This window comes from Mesoplodon bidens, assembly GCF_964165515.1.
Source record: "Mesoplodon bidens genome assembly, chromosome: 17".
NCBI lineage: Eukaryota > Metazoa > Chordata > Mammalia > Artiodactyla > Ziphiidae > Mesoplodon > Mesoplodon bidens.
The window spans coordinates 16,038,039-16,064,811 of record NC_138174.1 but is presented as its reverse complement, the minus strand read 5'-3'; the positions used below and the strand labels follow the sequence as shown (position 1 = coordinate 16,064,811).

Below are 26,773 nucleotides of genomic sequence, written 5' to 3'. Positions count from 1 at the left end.
AAGGGGACACAGGTTCGTGCCCTGGTCCGGGAAGATCCCACATGCCGCGGAGCGGCTGGGCCCGTGAGCCATGGCCGCTGAGCCTGCGCGTCCAGAGCCTGTGCTCCACAACAGGAGAGGCCACAACAGTGAGAGGCCCGCGTACTGCAAAAAAAAAAAAAAAGAACACAAAAGGGATTATAGACTTAAATGTAAAACCTAAAGCCATAACTCTTCTAGAAGAAACATAGGACAAAATCTTTGTGACCAGAATCTGCATTTTACAAACCCCCCAGGTTATTTTTATGCACATTAAAATTTGAAAAGGACTGTCTTATAAGGTGAGATTTAAAGATGAGTACTGGTTATGCAGGTGAAGAGGGGGGATGGAGGAGAAACAGGTGCTTCAGCAGAGGGTCAGCGCCTTCAGGGGCATAAAGATCTGATAAGTGAGGGCAGTGGTTTCATTGAATAAGTTCACATGAGAGTTCTCACCAATGTGCAGTGAAATTTTTTATAAAGGACAATATAATGAGCTTTTTGCATCTAAAATTAAATTTATTCAGATTTTAGAATTCTAAGATCATGTTCTTTTTGTAAAATGAATGTGTTAGCAAAATGCAGATTTTGTTTTTGTTGGCAAAATACAAACCTGGTAAACTGATGTTTAACTCACCACCCTTTCAAGTTTAGTTTTTGTTTTTGTTCACCTGACCTATGATATCCAACCAAAAGTTACTGACTATTATTGAGTTAGAGAACTAAGAATAGTTTGGTAGGGTATTGGACAGGTGGGATGGTAGGGCCAGAGAAGCAGACGGGCGTCAGATCCTGGAGGACCTGGTAGACCATAGAGTTGGACTTGAACCCCGCGTCTTTGAAGGCTGTGACATAATTGGATTTGCATTTTAGAAAGATGACTTGAGTGACTGGGTGAAGGGATCAGAGAAGGGTGAAATAGGAGGCGGGAGACCAGCTTGGAGGCTCTTGCAGGTATCAGTGAGAGTGTGACCAAGGCAATATTATAGACAGTAGAAAGACAAGGGGTGTTAGTTATATTTTAGGAGGTTGGATTGACAGGGTTTAGGAATGTATTGGATGGAAGAACAATGTAGACAGCAGAGAGAGGAGACTTTAGTTATTGTACATTAAGGAGAATTGGCAGGAATTAGCAACCTACTGGATGGAAGAAGTAACTTTTCATAATTTAAATTATTCTCTGACTTTAAATTTTGGCGAATTTAGTATAACCAAATAAGTGCAAGTCAGCCCAGTTCTCAAAACTCTTAAGTGGATTGATTTAAATGACTAGAGTAGAGTGATTGAGCATCTGTGCAGTGTAGTCCCTCAAAGACAAAGAGAAACTCATTAAAATGAGATCAGAGACTTAATCCATCTTCACACTTAAGTACCCATTCAAGAAAAGCTACGCTGTGTGTCAGAAAATGCTGATTTCATTCATTTTATTACATATATAACTCCTTGGGAGAATGCTGGCTAATAAAAACATTGGGTTCTTCTAAGCTTTTTGGACTTTTATTTTTGCAGGGATTAACTCACTACTGCTGCATATTATGTAGAGCAATAATTTACATAGCATGTTTGCTTTACAGAATGGCTTTTGGTGGAGGGGCTATGTGTTATGTCAGCCTTAGCTCAAGATTCTTATGAATTTCAGAATCTTTTTGCAAGTAATGAATTCTTAAAAAGAATTTTAGAAAATAATTTTGTTTCAGCTATTACTTTTGCCTTACTTCTCCCACAAAAGCATAAATGAGGGTTGACTAGTAAACAGAAGGTTCTGTTTTTTCGGCTTGCTCTTTTCATGTAATGAGTTTACACGTACGCTTTTCTGTTGGCATGGCTTAAATCAAACAGGTTTTCCAAGGGAGGCCAAGATATAGTGAATTATTTCCGGTAATAGACTTTTCTTCAAGCAACATATGAAGAAATTTTGTTGTTGTAGGTTCATCTGCACCTGTGTACACCATGTACTTTGATACATCAAGGAAATTCTATAGAAGCTTATGGGGAAGGTTCAGTATGGAAGGAAAGTTAATGTGATTTTGATTTATGGGATTTATTAACATTCATGGGTATACATTGTGTACCTCAAAAACCCACAGGAAGGAAGGTTGATTGTAGGAACAGAGGATATCTGTATACTCTGGTTTCTCAAGATAACGTGAGATTTTTTTTGAGCCATTCGTGCTAAATCATCACTTTACTCAAGCAGCATTGTAGAGGACAATAGCTACTGTTATGTGTGTATTTGACCTGACAGAGTAAAGAGGTACTGTCAGTGTCTTTTTGATTTTCCTGTTTTACACCCCCTTTGTACTACTACAAAGCATGTCGGATGCATTTAAAATTAGTCAGAAATATGGTTAGCCTTAGTTACTTTATAAAATAGGCTGGATTGTAAGGGCTTTTGTGATTCCATCTAGAAACTGAGTACTTGTCTCTGTCATAAAGGAGAGCAGATGGATGTTTGAAATAATGTAGATTATTTAATATGGAATCTGAGTTCATTTATGCCATTTAGTAGCGAGGAGAATTTAATCACCTAATGAAATACACTTAAGCACTGCAGACAATAGACACTTTATCCACGCTGCTAACTTCAAAACAGCCCATATGCTATTATTGTCTCCTTTACCATTGACATATGCTACTGTAATTCATATATTGAGAATATTTAACATGAGAACTCTAAAAAAAATTTCCAGCAGGATTATTCGGATACTTTGTACCACTTTCCTTTGGGCGAATATGTTAAATATTTTGCCCCAACCGTTTACACCTTTTAAAGCATAACTTTTCAAGGTTGTTCATTCATTTTAGAGATCCAGAATTTGTTGCCTATTCTCTAGAAGTAAAGAGTGTTTCATTTGTACGTGATTTAGTAATAACTACAAATGATACTAAACCAATGCAGATTGCCAAGTGGATGACAAAAGTGTTTAGTATTACTTGAATTAATATGCACTACTGTTTCTCTATTCATAATCTCTCTGTACTTCCAAAGGAGGCTATGCCTTTCTGTTACATACAGTTACATACAGATGTTGTTATGAGTCAAGGCCTCAAGATTGTTAAAAACAATTTATTATGGACAGTTTCAAACATATACAAAACATGAAAATAGCAATATATGATCAATATTCAATGATCAATCTTCCGCCAATCTTGTTTTATATATCTCCCCACTCCACCCTTTGTTCGGTAGGGATGCTGGGATTCACTTTAAACGAGTTTTGGATTACTATATCATTTCATTTCACCTGTTAATACTATAAATGATAAGTTGTTCTACATTCCACAATGCTATTATCATCAGAGCTAAATTAACAATAATTTCTTAACATCATTTAACATGTTCAAATTTCCCTAATTTGAATGTATATTTTTTATGGTTGGTTTATTCAGAGCAGTATCCAAACAAGGTTCACACACTGTATTTAAGACAACAGAGATTTATTTATTTATTTATTTATGGCTGTGTTGGGTCTTCGTTGCTGCGCGCGGGCTTTCTCTAGTTGTGGCAAGCGGTGGCTTCTCTTGTTGCAGAGGCTCTAGGTGCACGGGCTTCAGTAATTGTGGCTCGCGGGCTCTTGAGCACAGGCTCAGTAGTTGTGGCGCACAGGCTTAGTTGATCCGTGGCACGTGGGATCTTCCTGGACGAGGGATCGAACCCATGTCCCCTGCATTGGCAGGCGGATTCTTTTTTTTTGGCGGTATGCGGTCCTCTCACTGTTGGGGCCTCTCTCATTGCGGAGCCGGACCGGGGCATGAACCCGTGTCCCCTGTATCGGCAGGTGGACTCTCAACCACTGCGCCACCAGGGAAGCCCCGGCAGGCAGATTCTTAACCACTGTGCCACCAGGGAAGTCCCGACAATAGAGTTTTGATGTGACTTTTCCCACCATCTTTCTCTGTAACTGCCATCAGATTCCTCTAGATTCCTAAAACCTTCACATAACCACTGAGAATTATTATATTTTTGCTTTTTTCATCTTAGAGTGTTTTGTGAAGGATAATGAGAATTAGAGGAAGGCAGACAAAATGGATGGACTTTATATTTTCTGCCCTACTCTATTTAATTTCATTAGTGTCAGTTACTTCCCAAAGCCGTGTTTGGCCTAACTGTGTCCATCTTATTCATGGAGCATTTCCAGTCACCACTGAATTATAAGAGGTGGTATTGAAAAATGTATGTGGTATGTTTCGTATGAGAATGTGGGCAGCAAAGAAAAATGGTTATGATATAATGTTGCATGACTGGATTCCTATTTCCCTGCCAAGGCCCACATACATTCTTAGAAAAATTTTTTTTTGTCATTTTGTGTGTGTGTGTGTGTGTCTAAAGTTCTAGGATATCAGAAAAATAGGAGAGTAGCTGAGTTACAGTCACTATCATGGTCTGATCAGTTCGTCTAGAAAAGGAAATAACTTTTGATCTGATCTGGGCTAATTTCCTGTCATTGCTTGTCTTCATCTTAGAATCAGCATCTTTCAAAATTTCTTTAAGAGTCTGAGCCGTTATCTCTCAACTATTGCCTCTTTCCCCACTCTCTCTATTACTTCTTATTTATTTCTTTTTATTGGAGTATAGTTGCTTTACAATGTTGTGTTAGTTTCTACTGTACAGCAAAGTGAATCAGCTATACGTATACATATATCCCCTCTTTTTTGGATTTCCTTCCCATTTAGGTCACCACAGAGCACTGAGTAGTCTCTATTAGTTCTTACAATTATGCATATCTTACACCTTTTCATTCTAATCTTTTTTGCCCTGTCCTTCATGTTTTTAAACTTTTATTGTTTTCCATATCTTTGTGAGAACTGTATTGTAGATTGTTTTTTATTTATCTTCTAATTTATAAATTCTCTCTTTGTGTCTGATCTGTTTGATTTGTCCATTGAAATTTTAATTTCAGTAATATGTGTTTTGTTTTCAGAAGTTCTATTTGGTTCTTTTTCCAATCTGCTTACTTTCCGTTCATTTTTAAACCTTCTCTTTTATTCCTGAAACACATTAAATGTAGTTTTTTTATATTCTGTTTCTGATGATTTTAGTACCTGAAGTCTTTGTTAGTCCCTTTTTGTTTTTTTGTTTTTGCTGGTTCTCACTCTGTGATACCTAGTTTCCTTGTGAATTTTGTCATTTAAAAAAATTGTGATCCATTCATTTTCCTTAGAAATTTACCTGGAGAAATTTTTTAAGGTCTCCTTGAAGTTGAGCTCCTCTGTAGGACTGTGTTTACTTTTGCTTCTACTGGTTGCCCAAGGACATTATAAATCTAGGACCACTTAAAATTAAATTCTCCACTTGAGGCTGCTCAGATGACACAAGTAGGTTATATTTGTACTGAATCTTTCATGAGGGTCAGCTTATGGAGAACAGCTTGATTTTTATTTTTCCTTTCATCCAGACAAGTTTCCTTGCTGTCCTGTTTTTGCATATGGGGGTTCTTTTTTTTTTTTTTTTTTGCGGTACGCGGGCTTCTCACTGTTGTGGCCTCTCCCGTTGCGGAGCACAGGCTCCGGACGCGCAGGCTCAGCGGCCGTGACTCACGGGCCCAGCCGCTCCGCGGCATGTGGGATCTTCCCGGACCGGGGCACGAACCCGCGTCCCCTGCATCGGCAGGCGCACTCTCAACCACTGCGCCACCAGGGAAGCCCTTGGGGGGTTCATTTCTTATACACTCTTACACTAAGGGTGTAGCCTTTGGAATCCCAGCTTAAATAAGGTCTCTTATTCGATTCTCCGTGTTGGTCAGGCCCTAGGCCTTTTCTCCTATATCCTGTGCCCAATGTGGGATATAGGAGTAAAATGGATGCTTAAGATCTCCAGGATCCAAAAGAAATTTTTAAGGTTAAAAGCTATTAAAAACTCCCTCATTAGAGTTTTTGGGATCTGCAGATCCTTCACTTTCAAACAAGTTGGCAGTGTTTTAAAATAACAACAATAAAAAGAAAATCACATTCTACTAAATTTTACCTAGCGTTCTGATTGTCCTAATCCCAGAAGATCTTTCAGAGCATCTATTTTGTCACACACTGCTGGAAATCAATGAAATTTTCCAGTTTCTGTCTCTCGGAAAAGTGATTTGACTTTGTGAGGCCTCTCCTTGTTTTTAAAATATGGGCTTGAGCATCTGTCGCAATCTGCCTTCATCATCCATATGGCTCTCCAGGCTGGAAATGTAGTCACCTTTGGCTCTTTCTCCTTCCCTTGATTCCCTCTTAAAAATGTATCAAGGATTTGGTTCTTCTTCCTTATTCTCCTGCCACCACTGCATTCTGACATGCTGATCCCTATAGCAGGCTCTCACTGGTTTTGTAGCCTTTAATTTTTCTCCTGTCTAATGCAGGTTGCTCAGTACTGCCAAAGTAGTCTTTGAAAAACACCCCCTTTCATTATGTAACCTTACCCACTTATACCTGGTTCAGAAACTCTCCTTTGTTCCTCTTTTCATAGTATATCAAGTCTAATTCCTCCAAACCCTAATTTTGAATTGGATTTGAGTGCTGGATGGGTACCCTGCTGCCCTACCCTGCTGGAGTGGGCAAGTGAATTCCTTTTACGCATTCTCAGCCAGGATGCCCTCTGTAGACCTGTTCTAAGGCCAGTCTGTCTGCAGCTGTCTTCTAATTGCTGTGACTCCGGCAACTCTGTGAAGACTGCAGTTTTAGAGAGATAGTCTTTCTGCTGTGTTTCTTTTTTTAAAGATTAAAAAATTGTTTTATTTTTTAAAATTGTGGTAAAATAGACATAAAATTTAGCATTATGACCATTTTTTAAAATAACTTTTAGTGGGGACTTCCCTACTGGTCCAGTGGGTAAGACTCCATGCTCCCAATACAGGGGGCCCGGGGTTCGATCCCTGGTCGGGGAACTAGATCCCACACGCATGCCGCAACTAAGAGTTCACATGCCGCAACAAAGAAGCCCACGAGCCGGACTAAGACCCGGTGCAGCCAAAATAAGTAAATAAATAAATATTTTAAAAAAATAACTTTTATTGGAGTGGAGTTGATTTACAATGCTGTGTTAGTTTCAGGTGTACAGCAAAGTGAATCAGCTATACATATACATATATCCACTCTTTTTTAGATTCTTTTCCCACATAGGTCATTACAGAGTACTGAGTAGAGTTTCCTGTGCTATATAGTAGGTTCTTATTAGTTATCTATTTTATATATAGTAGTGTGTATATCTCAATTCCAATCTCCCAGTTTATCCCCCGCCATGTATTATAACCATTTTTAAGTGTACAATTCAATGACATTAAGTATATTCACAATGCTGTACAACCATGACCACTACCCATTTCCTAAATGGAAATTCCATACCTGTTAAACAGTAACCCCTCATTCTCTCCTCCCCAAGCTCTGCTGTGTTTCTAAAGTATAAAATTCTTGGGCGGGGCTTCCCAGGTGGCGCAGTGGTTGAGAATCTGCCTGCCAATGCAGGGGACACAGGTTCGAGCCCCGGTCTGGGAGGATCCCACATGCCGCGGAGCGGCTAGGCCCGTGAGCCACAACTACTGAGCCTGCGCGTCTGGAGCCTGTGCTCTGCAATAAGAGAGACCACGACAGTGAGAGTCCCGCGCACCGCGATGAAGAGTGGCCCCCGCTTGCCACAACTAGAGATAGCCCTCGCACAGAAACGAAGACCCAACACAGCAAAAATAAATAAATTAATTAATAAACTCCTAACCCCAACATCTCCTTTAAAAAAAAAAAAAAAAAAAATTCTTGGGCATTTTGCTACCTGTGGCTACCTTGGAAGAGAGTAGTTAATCTGTCGAAGGATTCAGAACAGTGGCAGCCAGGGGCATTCTCTGAGTCACTGCTCTTTCAGTTTACTATTTCATTAAGTCCCTGTTGAGCATTTGTCGCACGCCTGCTGTTGTACCTGGCTGTAGGAATAGAGTGGTGAGTGGGATGACGTAGACCTTGCCCTCCCGCTGCGTACAGAGCCAAGAACAGTATTTAAATCTATAATATATTGTTCCTCTAGTGATTCCATCCATAGTCCTCCTAATGGGTGATACTGATGAATGCTCTCATTCTATTGACTTGCTCAGACTGACAGCTCAAGGCTTGTCCTCACGTTTCTCTGGCCTGTGAGGGACTCTGGCTGGGGAGCAGTTGGTGTTACTGATGCTAATATCCAGGACTGTCCGCCCTCCGAGCTCTGGTGCTTCCCTATGGGCTGTTCTTCACCATTGCACTGGGAATGTGTTCATTTTTTTTCTCTTCTATTTCCCATTCTTTTTTGCCTTTAGTGTATTTTTATGACCTTTTTCAAGCATCTCTCTTATACTAAGTACTGTATGTATTCAAAATAAAAGTACTGTAGGTATTAAGAAAATCAAAGCTAAAAATTTTGAAGTCTTCAGGGAATTCATTGTCCAGTGGGGGAGATGGACTTGCTCACTAGGCTTGATGGCTAATGTGACTGTCCTAACAAGAAACAGTATGATCCCGAAGCTTGATTTTGCCCAGGAGTCCCGAAGGCTTGTGGGGGAGTTGCGCTAATGTGGGACAGCAGACAGCCAGGTAAGAGTTGTTAGAGGGAAGGAGTCTGCAAATGCTAAAACCCACAGCTGTGCCAGGGCAGGAAGGCTGTGCTTAAACGTTAGCAACTAGGAGTTAAATTACCAAGACAACAAAATATGCAAAACAAGTCTAGACTGCAAGGAGACTATTTGCAGACACAGAATAGTGATTATCAGTAATAAAGTACTCAGAAATAAGGGCTTGTGGGGGCTTCTTTCTCTCAAGGCTCACTGCTGATTTTTTTTTTTTGGCCGTGCCATGCTGCTTGCAGGATCTTAGTTCCCTGACCAGGGATTGAACCTGCACCCTCAGCAGTGAAAACACAGAGTCCTAACCACTGGACCGCCAGGGAATTCCCCCTACTACTGATGGATAAAGATCACAATTCCATATATTTTGTGTGTGTTTATAATCTCTCACCTGGCATCTGTGTCCATTTAACCTCATTTGGAGACTTCACTTCATAGATTTTAAAAAGCAGTGAAGATATTGCCACTTGATTGTCATTTTTCTTTCATGACCTTTGGTTCGAGAGAAATGACCCAGCCGGTTAAATTTTCCTGGGGGGATGGCTGTAATAAGCACACCTTGATGAAGCACAGGGCTGTAAATGACCAGAATGACTGTTTTCCTTTTTAAAGCAGGAATAGCATCCAAAGCTCAAGGTGTTGAGATATAAAACAGCCAAACCTCTTCTCCAGCCGCTGATTGCTAGGTTGCTACAGCCATGGGAATCCAGGTATCTGCGGTTCAACAAAGTTGTTCAGTCAGGTCTGACGTAGTGAGGCGGTTAATACTTGGAACTGAGCCTCTCGCAGGCAGTACGGTCTGGAAGCTGGAGAGCGCCCAGCTTGCCCCTGTCTCTGAAACCCCCGGCCACCTTCGTTCACTCCACACAGCAGCCTCTGTCCGTCCCTGGAAAAACCCTCAGTACAGAGATGCACAGTGTTCTGTAGAAGATTGGGTTTAGTTTATTTACAACATGTGATCTGAATGTATATAATGAGAATCTCATAGTTTGTTCTTCCTACAAATAATCATAGAAAAAAATCTTTCAGTTCTGTTTTCCAAGAATTTCCACAACATTCTCTGCATTAGAGGCATTTTTTTCCCTTTGAAACAAGTCACTGTAAAAACTACAAAAAGGCATTGACTGACATCCCATTGCTCAAAGTTCTTCTCTTAGTTTGCAGATTGCTAGGGACTGCCTTCTGTTAGTTTTGAGGCTGTAATGTGTGATCTATTAGAAAAACATTCCCTGAAAATTCAGGGTCTTCAAAACACAGTAGGATTCACCCCCCTTCTCCCCCCAGTTACTTCAGTGGTAGCAAAAAAAAAATAACAATTGTCCCCTGGGAAATGAAGCTCATCGCTATGGTAACTAATGAAGGTTGCATCATTCTAGGGCACATTTTAAAAAGGCTGGATTTCGACATGGGTAGACGCCCCGTCTTATTTTACTCAGTAGCTTAGCAACCTGTGGTCTCCTGTTTGTCAGCACCCCCAATCTTCCCTCTTCCCTCAGAAAAGTGACCTATATAGATGGTTTTTTATTGTGGGCACGTTCTCACTGTGAATTTGGTTCAGTCTTATGTATGTTTATAATGACCTTATTTTCTGGACTAAAAATTAGTACACGTGCTGGGTCTTAGAAGTAAAGGCTTTTTCTCCTACTTCCCTGGCAGCCCACACTGAGGTCTTCACAGATCTTTTATGTTCTGTACCCCTTAACTTTTAGTGTTATTCAGGGCTTTGTCTTTGGCCCTCTTTTCTTCTTCGTCACCGATGAGTTGCCTACTGCTTGTGTGCTGATGACTCCCAGATCTTCATTTTCGGCTCAGGTCTCGCACCGCACCGAGACCTCTCGCAAGCAGGCAGGCTAGTCTACTCACTCAGTCCCCAGGCTCAGCAAGTTCAAGATGAAGTCACCGTTGCTTACCACAAGAATCACTCCCTGACAAATGGCACCACCGTTCACACAGCACCCCACCTCCAGTCACCCCAAGTCCAGATGCTTCTGCTTCCTAAATGCTCTGAAATGCGGCCTCTTCTCTCCTCTAGGGCCTCGTCCTTTTTTGCCTGCTTTACTGCCCACATCCTCCAAACTGGTTACTTCAGGGTAACCAGGCTTCTTCCAGGCCTCCCCCAAACAAACAAAAATATTAGGAGTTTGTGACTGGCTGCTTATCCTCCAGCGGCTCCCCGGCATCCTCAAAGTAAAATCCAGACTCTTCAGTGGGGCAGACAGAGCCCTCAGCGGCCTCCTGCCTGCTCCTGTGTCTAGGCTCGTTTCTCATTACTCCTGCCTTGCTCTCACCTCCTTCTGCTGCACCACCCTCTCCTCCTTTCCTCTGGCAAATGCCTCCTCATCCTGCATTTCAGACACCATCCTCTCTGGGAAGCTTTCTCTGCTGTCACCTGACCGGGCTCCATCGTCAGAGTTAGATGCTCCTAGGTGCTCCTGGAGCAGCACTGGCTTCTCCCTACTGTAGATCTTACCTTGCAGAGGTGGCATTTGTTTGTTTTTGTGCATTTCACATACTAGTACCTGGTAGGTGTTTAAAAAATGTTTGTCGAATGAGTTAATGATCAACAAGTCGATTGAATGTGTAAGTGCACTTTTGGGGCAGGGGGGCAGAATTCCTAACTTTTAGTAGTCTTAGAAAATCCAAGGTGTTCCAGTCCCGGTAGTTCATTGTCCCCACTTGTATAAGCGGACTTAAAGATTGCTAGAATGTAGAACAAAGGGTATATTCCTGGATAGGATGTGGGAGGGTGGACCTGGTGTGGTGCTTGGCCATATATCTATGTATAAATGTGTTCACACGCAAACACACATGCACAGACACACAGTTCAGTAACCGTGTCTAAACTCTACTGGCAGCGTATGGGTATCAGCACAGGTCAAAACAAGGAAGTCAAACAAGCGGAAATCTGGAGGAATCTCATAAAGGGAGCATGTGACTCCCTGCTTGATTGAACCCCTCTGTGTGAACCCGTTGGCTGCTGGGCTGAGGGCTGCCTGTGAGGAGGACACCCCCATCCTGGCTAAGGTTGTAGCTCAAGACTGGCGCTGGATTCGGTTCTTTGGAGGGACTTGGGGTGGGGTGGGAGGCAGCCTGGGAGTACCATTCCCTTACTTATTTCTTTAGAGGGTTAGTGGATGCTGGAGCTGTAAAATGAAGAATTTCTGCATCTCGCCCGACACAGTGTACAGATTTGTCGGTGTCAGCCCAGCTTGGTTGCTGCCATTCTGCCCAAGGCCTCTGTGCAGGTGTAACCAGAGACTTCCTGACAAGGACAGGTGGGACGTGGGTGACTGGAGGGACGAATGTTTAACATATCCTTTTGATATGTCGTAAATAGTGAGCACCAGTTTGGGACCTCATGTGGGGCTTGGCCCTGGGGCAGATGCCAAGTACGATAAAGTGTGGTTTCTTCTGACTGTTTTTTAGAGTTCAGCCACGGAGTCAGCCAGCTCTGATGCTAGGAGAGTTTTTTGTTTTGTTTTGTTTGTTTGTTTGTTTTTGCGGTACGCAGGCCTCTCACTGCTGTGGCCTCTCCCGTTGCGGAGCACAGGCTCCGGACGCGCAGGCTCAGCGGCCATGGCTCACGGGCCCAGCTGCTCCGCGGCATGCGGGATCCTCCTGGACCGGGGCACACACCCGCGTCCCCTGCATTGGCAGGCGGACCCTCAACCACTGCGCCACCAGGGAAGCCCTCTAGGAGAGTTTTGATAAATGCTACAATTTATCTAACATCTATTTTAACCCTAAAAACAACAACAACACTTCTTTAGGTTTAAGGAATACTATTTAATGCCAATATTTTAAAATAAGTTTTACTTGCTGACATGTGGTCAGCTGTGTCCAATGTAGAGTAAGACTATGCTATTTTCAGAGTGGCCCAGCTGCTGGACTGGCTGAGGCCCGCTGGGAGTACCTTGTCTTACTATTTTTGAGATGAGCAGTGATTACTTCTCCCCAGTGGCTGTTTCTGCCTAGTGCTAAGAACTTGCGGGAGAGGAAGAGGCAAGGGGAGAAGAAAGCAGGACGTGGCAAGGTGGGCTGTGCAGTGCTATGTTGGGTTCGTGTACCCCAGGGCTTTGTGTCAGGGGTGAATGCAGTTTCCCTGCCTTTCAGCAGGGTCACGCAGTTTTCTTCCCCCATACACTGACCTCTACTGGCTTAGCTCTGACTCTTAATCACAGCTGTTTTTTCTGAAATTTTTTTTCAAGGAAAAAAGTTTTCACATACTATTAAAAGCTTTTTACGTTGCTCTTTAAATATAATTTGCGGAAAAATGAACACTTATAGGCTTTGTATAGTGGAATTTACATTTATTTAAGAAATTCCTAGCCACCCAAATTGTGCTTTTGCAGTATCTTTTTTCTATTTTAAACTGCTATTACACCTCTGAATATAAGAGAATATAAGAGAACAGATGTTTTTGTAGCAGTTTATTTTTAGGTTGTAAAACTTATCAATTGCCAGGTACATGCTAGTGTAAGGAAGGCAGTATATTTAGTGCAGAGAGCACAGGATTTAAAATAACTGCATCCACTCACTAGTTCTGGGCAAATTGCTTAAGCTCTCTGGGCTTTACACTTTCATCTCTAAAGGATAGTTTCTATTTCATAGGGCTTTGTAAGGATTAAATGTGTATGTTTGTTACTATTATTAAAATTAGAACTCAGGGGCTTCCCTGGTGGCGCAGTGGTTGAGAGTCCGCCTGCCGATGCAGGGGACATGGGTTCGTGCCCCGGTCCGGGAAGATCCCACATGCCGCAGAGCAGCTGGACCCGTGAGCCATGGCCACTGAGCTTGCGTGTCCGGAGCCTGTGCTCCGCAACGGGAGAGGCTACAACAGTGAGAGGCCCGCGTACCGCAAAAAAAAAAAAAAAAAAAAAAAAAAAAAAAAAAATTAAAACTCATATTATCCTGCCACCTTTCTGACCTGTACAGCTATTTTAGAAAATCTTTAAACAAACCTGTGCTGACTGTATTGATGTGTACCTTTCTTAACTGGGATTTTTAGGAACACTGTTACTTAAAACAAATGTGTGTTTGTATATGCTTTTATATATTTTAAAAATAATTTATGCATCAGAAAGACCATTGGTTCAGCTAACGTCACGATAGCGTAACAACCTTTGTGCACGTAGGGTAGGTGCTCCCTTTATCTGGAACCCTCATGTAAGAAGCTGTTCCACGTGTAATCGTTACTCAGATGATCTGTAGCCATTTTAAACTCAGAATGTTGAAGTGAAACTCGCCGGTGTTTTCCTACCTTCCTCCCCCCACCCCCTTGTTAGGGAGCAGCTCTGCGCGGTGTAGTGGCTGAGAGCGCAGCCTCTGCAGGTGGGTACCTGGCTCACCCTGGGGCTCTCTGCAGCCTGGGCCTCTCTGGGCTGCAGAACCTTCACCTGTAACATGACAGTCATAATCACACCCACCCTGTGGGATTGTTGGGAGGCCACGACGGGCATTCTGTTGGCCAAACGGTCCCCTGGAAAGCCTGGTAGACTTCTTTTTGTTTGTTTATAGGAGTGTCTCTAACACATAAACTCTGCTAAGCATCTGGTCTAGCCTGAAGCCTGTTGTCTTCTACTTACTGCCTTTGTGCTCTCCCCATCCTTCTCTGGTCAGTCTTAACTGCTGCTCAGGAAGGAGAGGAGAATGACTCTGGTGTAGACGACCAGCAGGCTTTGCCACCTGGGACTAGCACCTTGTAGGGGTGCAGAATTTGCCATCCCCAAATATCTCTCTTTGGCATATTAATTTTAAGCTGGTTATTTTCTAAGAAACAGTAGACATGGGGAAAACTCTGAAAATCAAGGAGGAGTTACCGTTTTGCAAGAAACATTTGCCTTTGTAAGGGAAATCTCTACTGTGTAAGGGTATATCTCCCTGGATGCAGCAAGAAGAGGAGGATGACCAAATCTCTGGAAACTCTTATCGATGCAGAAAGCAGTGACTTAAATCTGCATCACAATCCTACCCTTGTTTACTGTGCCTTTCCTGGTAGCTTCCCACAGCTGGCTCTCCCTGCCCTCAACATCCTCTTTCGTCTTTAGCTGAGGATGGTATTTAAGGTGAGGGCTTCAGCCATTTTGGAGAGTTATTCCATTTTCCTGGGTCTCTCCCATGTATACATGTTATTAAACTTTTGTTTGATTTTTTTCCTGTTAATCTGTCTCATGTCAATTTACTTCTTAGACCTGCCAGAAGAACCTGGAAGGGTAGAGGAAAATTTCTTCCTACTTTCATTCACCCAACAAATATTTATCATACATTTACCATGGCCATGTACTCCTAGGCTCTGGGTAGACAGTGATGAGCAAGAAAAGAATATTCTTTATTCTCATGCTTCTTTTCTTTCCTCTTTTTTTTGGGCCGAGCCACGCGGCTTGCGGGATCTTAGTTCCCCAACCAAGGGTTGAACCAGGCCCTCGGCAGTGAAAGCACTGAGTCCTAACCACTGGACCGCCAGGGAAGTTCCCCTCATGCTTATTTTCTAGTGGGCGAATCAAATTGTAACCGAGCAGGACCCTCTGGGGCCTTCCCTGGACAGATCCCTCCTCTGTATCCTCTGCTTTAACTCTCTCTGGAGGACCTAGACAATAGTATCTGATGCACATTTCCTGAGTTGTTTTACAGATGCTAAAACCAACACCAAATGGAAGATGTTAACTACTTGATGACCCTGAGCACATAGCCGCCCCGGCCTACCGGAGCCTAAGGATCGATGTTAACCCCTGTGATACCGCCCGGTTACCTCACCATCAGCCAGTCAGAGAATTGTGCATGAGCTAATCACAAACTCTGCCCCCCACCTCCTTTAAAAATGCTATCCTTCAACCCCTGGGGGAGTTTGGGGGAGTTCGGGCTTTTTGAGCACTACCTGTGCCAGATTACCTGTCTGGCGCCTTACAGTAGTTGCTGTACGTCCCTTCACCACAACCCAGTGTCAGTAGATTGGCTTTACTGCCTGTGGATGAGCAAGTTTGGTTCGGTAACAAGATAATAAACACATTTACAAGTAGGTAGATCAGATAGCAGACTGTGGCCGGTGCCATGAAGGAAATACATGAAATAACAGATAGTGCTGTTCCTTCAGAGTCAGCACTTCCTGAACCTGCCGCCCTTTGCCATGTGTATTAGATACCTTTCCTACATGGCCTTAAATAGATATAAAATAGCTTGCAGCTCTTATCAGGTACTGATTTAATGATGTTTCCTTGTCTGTCCACATGGAGCTCCTGCACATAGTAGCCTGGCACATAGTAGATGTTCAGTATGTGTTAAAGAAATGCATGCAGGAATGGATAAATAATTGATGACACCTTTGTAGATTGAGTGTAAAATCCCTTATAACAAGGAGTAAGATGTTCAGTATGTTGGCAAAGCAGGAAAAGGTTTGGGATCTTGAACTCTCCCAAGCTATGATTGATTGATAGGTTTTGGGTTTTTTTTTTTTTTTTGCGGTACACGGACCTCTCACTGTTGTGGCCTCTCCCATTGGGGAGCACAGGCTCCGGACACGCAGGCCCAGTGGCCATGGCTCACGGGCCCAGCCACTCTGCGGCATGTGGGATCTTCCCGGACCGGGGCACAAACCCGCGTCCCCTGCATCGGCAGGCGGACTCTCAACCACTGTGCCACCAAGGAAGCCCGATGGATAGGTTTTTAAACAGTAGTGATGATAATCACAATACTAATTGTTGGCAATTATCCAGTGCTTGCTATGTGCCCAGCACTGTTGTCAAGAACCTTACATTAAATCTTCAGAGCAACTCATGCCATAGCCTCTAATTATAATTGTCTTTTGTTTGCTCATTAGGAATTCTAGGCTAACTTAAAGATACCTCCCACTCAAATGTTCAAAGTGAACTCATGATACTCCCCGAAATCTGGTCCTTTTCCAGTGTGCCTCATCTCAGTGAATGACAGTGCCATCCATGCAGTTGGACAAACCCAAAACCTAAGGAAAGGCATTCCTTTCTTTCGTCTTCTCTATGAGTTAACATGTATTCAGATCCTGGTAATAAAATCCACTAAACAGTGGCTTAAGGTAAGAAAAAATCAGATCATCTCACAAACAAGTCTAAAGTTAGTCTAAAGGGTTGGTGGGTCAATGGTGTTTGATGTCTTTTTTTTTTTTTTTTTTTTTTTTTTGCTGCACCACATGGCTTGGGATCTTAGTTCCCCAACCAGGGATTGAACCTCGGCCATGGCAGTGAAAGTGCCGGATCCTAACCACTAGACCACCTGGGAACTCCCCTTAGCGTGTCAACTTTTATCCTCAAGCTTGTTTGTCTCATGATCAAAGATGATTGCCTCAATTCCAGGTGAAGTCTTCATTGATTCTGTTCATTTTTCTTCATTCTTTTTCTTCTTTTCCTCAGACTAGGTAATTTCAGTTGTCCTATCTTGAAGTTTGCTGATTCTTTTGTCTTCTCACACCTATCGTTGACCATTTCTAGTGAATTTTTCATTTCAGCTATTGTACTTTTCAGCCCCAGAATTTCTATTTATTTTATTATATAATTTCTATCTCTTTACTCATATTCCCTAATTGTTCATACATCCTTCTCCTGATTTCCTTTAGTTCTTTGTCTGTGGTTACCTTTAGCTCTTTGAGCATATTTAGATAGTTAATTAAAGTCTTTGTCTAGTAAAGCCAGTTAGTGTTTGGACTACTTCATTGGTGGTTATTGTCACTTTTTTCCCTGTGAATGGGCCATTTCCTCTTGCTTTGCATACTTTGCAATTTTTTGTTGAGAACTGGATATTTTATTTAATTTTATTAAAAAAGTTTTTGATGTCTAGAAATATTTTATTTTTTAAATTTATTTTTAATTGAAGTATAGTTGATTTACAATGCTGTGTTAATTTTTGCTGTACAGCAAAGTGACTCAGTTGTACACATATGTACTTTTTAAAAATATTCTTTTCCATTATGGTTTATCCCAGGATATTGAATATAGTTCCCTGTGCTATACAGTAGGACCTTGTTGTTTATCTATTCTATGTGTAATAGTTTGCACCTACTAACCCCAAACGCCCAGTCCATCCCTCCCTCACTCCCCCTGCCCCTTGGCAACCACAAGTCTGAGAACTGGATATTTTAAATATTAGAATGTGGCAACTGAAAATCACATTCTCCCTTCTCTCTAGAGATTGCTCTTGTTACTTTTTGAATGCTGCAGTTGTCTGTTTAGTGACTTTTCCCAACTCTTTCTGCAAAGACTATATTTCATGTTGTCTGTGATCATTGAAGTTTCTGTTCCTTTATCTCTGAGGTCAACCTGTGATTTCTTTTTTTTTTTTCAACTTTATTCATCTATTTATTTTTATTTTTGGCTGTGTTGGGTCTTTGTTGCTGCGTGCGGGCTTTCTCTAGTTGCAGCGAGTGGGAGCCAGTCCTCGCTGTGGTGCACGGGCCTCTCACTGCGGTGGCCCCTCCCATTGCGGAGCGCAGGCTCCAGGCACGTGGACTTCAGCAGTTGTGGCACGCGGGCCCAGCAGCTGTGGCTCGTGGGCTCCAGAGTGCAGGCCCAGCCGTCATGGAGCACGGGTCCAATTCCTCCGTGGTATGTGGGATCCTCCCAGACCAGGGATCGAACCTGTGTCCCCTGCATTGGCAGGTGGACTTCCAACCACTGTGCCACCAGGGAAGTCCCAACCAGTGATTTCTTTTAATGCCTGAATTTCATAAAGGAGAGAAGGGTCTTCCTTCCCTTTAAATTCTTTTGGCAGACATCGCCCGGGAAGCCCTTCAGACCTAGGTGATTGAAACAACGGCCAGTATCTTCTCTAGTCTCTCAGTGAACTGCCAGGCAAATCAAAACACGCATCCCCAAATTTTGGAGGACAGGGTTCCCACCCTGGTACCTGCAAGTCACTCCATGACCATGGGCCACTGTCCCCACAGCTGCCTGCTACAGGGATGGGGCATGCATGACGATAGCTGCAAGTAAGATGTGAAATTCATTGACATATACCAGCTTCTTCATCAAGCATTCCCATGGATGCTGCAAGTGTCTAACTAGACTTTAGAATTCTGAAACAGTGATTCTGACAGCTCAGTAGTTGATTTGGTACAGGGACTGATTCTTGGAGCTTCCTATTCTGACATTTTCCATGATGTGACTCCTGTATTTATTCTTGTTGAGATAATAATCTCCATATTAAAATGTTGTTTTGACATATATTATAAAAAGAATTTAATTGAAGGCTGGTATGATATGTGTATAAATAATGTATGTATTGAATTATTTCTTAAGAATTATTTTCCGTTATACCATCTCACAAATTGGCTGGTTGACCAAAAAGATGGAGTTTTACATGTATATGTAGTGGTGTCACTATATATCACTACATCGTATCTTATGGCCACGCAGAGAAAGTGGCATTTCTTTATTGTGTCTGTAGTTAGTCCTTTTCTCCTATTCTGATGGGGAGACCCACTGATTAACTGGGGAAGAAATCCAATACAATTTAAAACTTAGTCTAATATGATGACTTAAATAGTCTATTTAGGTAGTGTCCATCTCTCTCTGAGATTAAAATTCTCAGTGTCTGCTTTTTACCCTAGGATGGTTTAAGGGTGTGGGGTGAGGGGTGTGGTGTATATGATCTTCTAGCAGCAGTGGGGCACTGTTCGTTTCCCTTGGTTTGATGTTTGCTACTTCCTCTGGTCTCTGGGGCAATGTCCCTATACCTCCTAGGTGTGTTTGCCTTGTGTGCGTGTGCTGGTGTAATTCGTGGTAGGGCCTTTCTGGTTGATAAGAACCTCCCAGTATCCTCTAGTTCATTCTCTCTTTGGCCCCTCCTCTCTGAGCTCTCCTGGATGTCTGCTATGTCTCTATCTGGCCTTCTGGCCTGGAACTTCATCCACAGCCTTTGCTGCAGGATTACCCTGTTCCATGGTGGGTTGCATGGCCAGCCCTCTAGCTCAGTAATCTGAGTCTCAGAGTTTACCATTGCTTGACTGTGTTTGCAAAAACCTTCTCTCAAGACGATGCCGTCCGTGGCTTGTGAGACTGTGAATTTACTGTGTCATCCTTCCATGTGTGTCAGATGTTGCATATTGCTTCATTTTATCTCTTCCTACTCCCTTCCGTAGTAAATCCTAATTACTCCCCAGGGAGATGAATGCTTCCAGCCGACTGGGGCAAAGGCCATATACTCCGAAAGCAAAACAACTACAAAAATAGTTTTCAAACACTATCCCATGCGTGTATATAAATATATATGAGTATAAAATTTAATTAACCTCAAATATTTAATTATAAAAGTCATATGTAATTTTAAATGTATACAGCCTTAAATTTAAGGAATATAGGAATATGCCTTTAGAGAGGCATAAATGGTGTGCACGCACATATATGTAATGTGTATAAATATAATTAAAATATATATGCATGTATTATATAGAGATATGTTATAAACAAACATATATGTTATACATATTTGTATGTAATATGTATTATTAATTATAGCAATGTAGTTATGTCATATATACACACAGAGTTGACCCTTGAACAGCATAGGGGTTAGAGGCACTGACCCTCCATGCAGTCTAAAATCTGCATATAACTTTATAGTTGGCCTTCTGTATCTGTGGTTCCACATCTGCAGATTCAACCATTCGTGGATTGTGTAGTACTGTAGTACATATTTGGTGAAAAAAAAATATGCTTATAAGTAGAACCATATAACTCAAACCCATGTTGTTCAGGGTCCACTGTATATATAATTAAGAGGTTTGGTTTCGATCTGTCAACACTCCCATGACCAAAAATAGTGTGATTTAACACACACATTTTCTTTTGTTGCAGGACTGTTCGTGTGTGGTTAAAGAGAGACAGCGGACAATATTGGCCAAGCATATACCATGTGATGCCTTGTAAGTATCTGGATCTCTGTCTTAAAAAATCAGACATGGACCCCAACTCCCCGTCCTTCCCAGATTGCCTTCTCTGTATTTTCTTGAGTAGAGATGCTTGAGGGTTGGGATTATCATTATAATGGAAAGTACCTTGTTAAATCATTCTAGCTCTCAGTATGTAAAATAAGAAAATTGTTCTGAAATTGACTATATATTCACAGTTTCTGAATAAGATCAATGGGAGGACTACAGCACCTAGACTCCTTGATTACACAGTCCCCCTCTCTTTTCCAATTTTTTTGTAAAGTACTTCCTTAGACAACTCAAAATTTTGTCCAGTGATTACATTTGTGAAGTAAATTTGTTCTTGCATTATTGTTATATTATTTATTCAAATTCAGAACGTTCAGTGTTGAACATTCAGTTCTGAAAAGGCTTTGCTTAGGATTGAAACGTTCTGATTAGAAGTCAGTCTTATTTCCCCAGAATCTTATGTGAGAAATATATCCTTGCACTGGTAAATAGTGAATCTTTCAAATATACCTTTAAAAAAAGATGACTGATTCTTAGATTCTTGCACTGGCAGAAGTTCCCCTGCAGGGAGAGAGCTGGCTCCGTACATGCCACCACGTACAACCAAAAGAAATTCATGCTACGCTGTAGATGTGATTAAGTTTATGCCTCCGGCAAAAGAATACTGTAATAACTTAAACAACAATTTTGCCTGTTTATGAACAAATACATTATTAAAGATGTAATGGATTTCACTGATTTTCAAATTTGTCTTTGAGGTTTGCATTTCTTTAGAATTGTAGTGAATAGATGATAGCCCGTCGTTGAACCAAGCATCCTACTCTACATTAGTGAAAAGGCAGCCTGTAATTCCAAGTGCTTATATTTTCCCCTCACCGGTCATGCTTCCAGCAGACACCGTTGCACAGCCAAGACCCTGGGGGAACTTCCTTTTAAGCCTTGGCAGTGATGAGGGTTTAGGTAAATGGAAAGGGAAAGGGAAAGGAATTCTCTGATTGATTTTTTTTTCTCTCATTTTTAAGTGGTATAACCAGTCTTACCTACGGTCTTTTTCATCACACTTGACATAATATGTAACAGGACGAGATGGCGAAGTTCTATAGTCCAGCAAGTTGAAGTTGACCCCAGAGGCTTGTCGTTCCCATATGACTGCGAAGACAGAGGAGAGGCGGACGTGGGCACAGTGACGAGGGCTTGGGGATGGTGCACAAGGAGTCGTCGTCTTTTTTTTCTCTTTAATTAATTTATTTATTTATTTATCGCTGCGTTGGGTCTTTGTTGCTACGTGTGGGCTTTCTCTAGTTGCAGCGAACGGAAGCTCTTCTTCGTTGTGGTGTGCGGGCTTCTCATTAGCGTGTCTTCTCTTGTTGCGGAGCATGGGTTCTAGGCAGGCGGGCTTCAGTAGTTGTGGCTCTCGGGCTCTAGAGCGCAGGCTCAGTAGTTGTGGCGCGCGGGCTTAGCTGCTCCGCGGCATGTAGGATCTTCCTGGACCAGGGCTTGAACCCGTGTCCCCTGCATTGGCAGGTGGATTCTTAAACACTGCGCCACCAGGGAAGTCCCAAAGAATCTTCTTGAGATGGACGTCGATACTTGATAGGAACCTCTTGAAGATGTGGGATCCTAAGCAGTTGCTTACCCACCGCCTCCCCCATACACACATCCATACACATTTGGTGTCATTCTCTAATGTTCTCTTTATTTGAATATCACTGAGGATACAGAGACGCCTCAAGTTGTATTTTCATCCTTTATTAAGCTGTATCCTTGAATGACTAAAGTCTGCTGTAGTCTTGTACCTGGCATAGGTGCTCAGTAAAGAAGTACCTATTGCAGACTTGAATCTGGTAATAAAGATGAGTTTCCCTGAGAATATTATCATTCATTTTCCTAAATGACTGAGCCTGATCTTTGAGAAGAAGGACCCTCTAATTATTTGCATAGTTTGCCTATGGCCTCCTACTAAAGGGAATAAAGAGGGGATTACTTTGCTATTAACATTTGGTCTGTAGACCAGCAGCATCAGGGTCACCTGAGAACTTACTAGAAATGCAAGTATTGAGTTTCACCCCAGATCTACTGAATCAGAATCTGCATTTTAATAATATCCCTAGGTGATTTGAATGCCCTTTTACGTTTGAGAAGATTGCCTTTTGGCGTTGTCTCCAACCTGCTGATCTATTTACATATGTTTATATCAACACATGTGAAGCCTCATGCATATATAGTGTTTATTTGTAAATACATAGATGTAAGTACACGCTCTAGTTGATCAAATATTTACTGTACACCGACTGTATACAGGCCATCAAGCTAGGTGCCAGGAGATGCAGATGAACAACGCGTGAATGGTCAAGATGATTTCTGTAATCTTTCATTGTTGGCTGGTTCCATCTACCGTGGAGAGGAGTAAAAGAACAAAAGGCTGCATTCTTCACAGTTGATCAGAAATTGGCTTTTATTTTCCTAGGGGTCATATGCATTCAGATAACATAGGAACTGATCTCTGAGCAAGACTATAAGTTGTGTTTAACTTGAGAGAGGCAGAATCTTATTGCACAAAGAAATAGGCTACATTTTCGTGTCAGTTAGAATTTATTTCTTTTATTCATTTATTGACTTTCCAAAGGGCTTTTCTTTTTTTATTCTTTTTTTTGACAATCCTTTCTATTGAAAGGTGTTTTGTTAAGAGGTTACTCAGTATTATCCCTAAATAACGGTTATGTGGTATTAATTACAAAGTAAGTGGAAAAGTACAGTATATCTGGAGGCTATAATACGGACACTGCAAGGCAGATATGACCATGTTGTGTGTTCTTAGTGGTACATAATAGGTAGTATTCCAAATCCAGAAAAAAACATACAGAGACGATCTTGTACATGCAATATATGGTTTATCTGTTTATTTTGTCCATTAAAATACCTTAAAAAAAGAGCCGAATTCATAGAAACAGAGTAGAAAAGTGGTTGCCAGGGACAAGGAGGTGGGAGAGATTGGTAAGAGGGTGTAAAGTTCAGTTACGGGATGCATGGAATCTGGGGATCTCGTGTATAACATGGCGACTATAGTTGATAACACTGTATTGTATGATTGAAATTTGCTGAGAAAGTACAACTTAAAAGTTCTCACCAAAAAAAAAAAAAAATTAAATATGTGAGGTGACGAACGTGTTAACTTGATGGCAGGAATCCTTTCACAATACATACCAATTCATCACATTGTACACTTCAAATATCTTACAATTTTTATTTGAAATTATACCTTAATAAAGTTAGAAAAAAATAAAGTCACAGAACCTGAAACAAACAAACACTGGGAAAAAAAAAAAAACCCTTTTAATATAGGATTTGTCAGGACTTCCCTGGTGGCTCAGTCGTTAAGAATCCACCTGTCGATGCAGGGAACACGAGTTCGAGCCCTGGTCTGGGAAGATCCCACATGCCGCGGAGCCACTAAGCCCGTGTGCCACAACTACTGAGCCTGCGCTCTAGAGCCCACGAGCCACAACTACTGAAGTCTGTGCGCCTAGAGCCTGTGCTCCACAACAGAAGCCACTGCAGTGAGAAGTCAGCGCACCGCAGTGAAGAGTAGCCCCCGCTTGCCGCAACTAGAGAAAACCCGCGGGCAGCAACGAAGACCCGATGCAGCCAAAAATAAATAAATAAATAAATTTATTTAAAAAAATATATATATATAGTATTTGTCATGTTCTGGGTAGGATAGTAATGTTTTATAGCATTGAGAAGAATTTGAAGTTGATTGGAGGGATGGGAGCAGAAGGCATTAGACGAGAAAGAATGAACAGTGAAGGCCAAGTTTGAGGGCAGGAGTGAGCCTGAAAGGCAGAAACTGCGTGAACTTCAGAGAGTGGTAGGTGAAAGAAAGATGAAGAGGAGACTCATCACGATCAAAAACCCAACCACTGCTTTGGGGGTGTCCTCAGACCCTGTCTTTTCTGAGAAACTCCTGCTTCCCCTCCAGGAAGGATCCAGGAGAAACCAGATGTGTCTGGTGAAGGCTGTTTGCCCCTGAGTCAGTCTGATTTTCCCAGGAATTTAGAGTTTGGAATAGGATATGCTAGTCTCAACCTAGGCTGGTCCCTTGAGCTGGGAACACAGAAATGAAACAGCTGTGAGGCGTTTGTGTACATGAAGAAACAGTGAAAGCTGATGCCCTGATAAGGAAGTGTGAATCGGGGAGGAAGGATCACTTCGCTCCAGAGCGAGTGAAGCCTGAGCAAGTGTTGCCTTAAGGTTTTCTTCCTCATCCTCCGAACTCCCAAGCCTGGCTCTGCTTCTGCCTTTGAGTTCAAGAGATACCCTCTGTCTTACTGCCATGTGCCCATTTGCGCTTGAGTCCATGCCGGTGGGTATCTGCTACTTGTCACTGCAAGTATCTGACTCAGCCTTGCCCTGACTGTACACGTCCCAATTCCTGTCTTTTTCCTCTCTCCTGGATCTGTGATCTTTAAAGAGGAAGAACCGAGCCATGCATGTCCCTATTGGTGCCTGCGGTGTTGAGCTGAAAATAGTGTGGGAAACGTGAGGACAAGTAAAGATGAAAAGCAGAAAGAAATATCCTGTTTTCTTTCATTTCTTTGGACAGTGCATTCAACTAATTTTAAGTGTTTCTTCCATCCAAACACCGTGCAGTGTACAGAGGGTAGAGTGTTTAAATACAACAGGTGATTCCCATCTTCATGGTGTGTACAGTCTAGTGGGGGCGGCAGACCTCAGATGAGTACTGTGCATGGAGCGTGGTGTGGTATAACCAAAGAAGTAGGTGTAATGGGCACATGGTCACAAAGGGTCCCCAAGGGAGGTCTGTTTTAAACCCTGCTGTCTACAGAGAATTTGGGGGTTCCTATAAGCTGATTTTTATGGATAAGTGAGAAATAAGAGCATATCCTTATCAAATATTCTTTCAAAAATAATACCTTCTTGACATATCTCACATAGTAGCTGGAAAGTAGCCTATGACACGATCAAGTTACAGCCTGCCCAGCTGGGACCTGCCTGACCTTGGATACCAGAGGGACCTTCCTGAGAGTACAGAGTGAAGGTTTCAGTTATAGCCATAAATGTGATGATTTGTTCCAGGCTTCTAATAGATACCATTTCAGCCACCACATTTGCATCAACACTACAGAGGAAAAAAACCAACACATGAAAAGCACAGGCATTCCTATTTTCATGGTTTAGTTATTTTAGATTTACTTTACCAACTAGGTTTGCTATTCATGGCGTCAGACAAAGGAGTGGAGGAGAGAGAGTGCAAGCAGGAGCCAGGGTGGCAGGTGTTAGAGATTTTTCTTACTCTGCGGTATTGGGTATCAGGTCTGGGCTTTTATTGCCAACTTTTCCCCTATGGAGAGTAGTTAAAGCAACTTGGCTGCCAAAGGTGTAGTGAATAGGAGGTTAAGAGGGCCAGCATCTCAGGCCTGAGTGAGGGTTAGGCGATTGGAAAACCTCTGTGGATTCTGTCATTGCCAGGACAGGCAGGTGGAATTTACTTTGGCTCCTAAGCGTTTATGGATTTGTCCCCAAAACAAAACAGAAGGTGGTTTTTCAGAGGTAATTGCAAATGAAAGATACACCTAATAACGAAAATGACCGATTTTGTCGTATTTCCAGCTCTCTGCCTTGGCCTGGCGTGATGGCATTTGTCCAGTCTGAGGCTGTGGTTGGGCCCCTTCAGTTTTGCCACCACTGTGGCCACTTTATCATTTGCTCAGCTAACTTTTAAAGCATAGGATCTCTACTCAGTGAAGTAGGTCAGACGGAGAAAGACAAATACCATGTGATTTCCCTCATGTGGAATATAAAGCACCAACAAACAAAATAAATGAACAAACCAAATAAAAGTAAACACATAGATACAGTGAGAAGAGAGTAGTGGTAACCTGGGGGAAGGGAGGCAAAATGGATAAAAGGGATCAACTGTATGGTGACAGATAGAAACTAAATTTTTGGTGGTGAACACGCTGTAAGGTATGCAGAAATAGACATAATGTTGTACACATGAAACTTATGTAATGTTATAAACCAGTGTTACCTCAATAAAAAATACATCTAAAATTTTTTTAAAGTTCAAAATTTAAACAAATAAATAATAGCTAAAAAATAAACAAGTATAGGAACTCTAGTCCTCACTGAAAAACTTAATTTTGAACTGTCTGCTTTCCAGTTTTTATCAACAGCCTGGTTGAGAGAAAGGCTGTTTATTATTTACGGTGGGCAGCATGAAGGACATGCAGTTGATTATTCATCTGTATCCTGAGATTTCCTGCTCTGTCAG

General features: G+C 42.0%; 1 protein-coding gene across 1 annotated transcript in view; it reads left to right on the top strand.

Moving 5' to 3' along the window:
- Positions 1-26,773, top strand: part of WDFY2 (WD repeat and FYVE domain containing 2) — a 170,586-nt gene that overhangs the window by 48,696 nt on the left and 95,117 nt on the right. Inside the window, exon 2 of the mRNA XM_081214880.1 lies at positions 20,396-20,463. Coding sequence (XP_081071006.1) covers positions 20,396-20,463 — 68 coding nt within the window. The remainder of the gene's footprint in view (positions 1-20,395; positions 20,464-26,773) is intronic.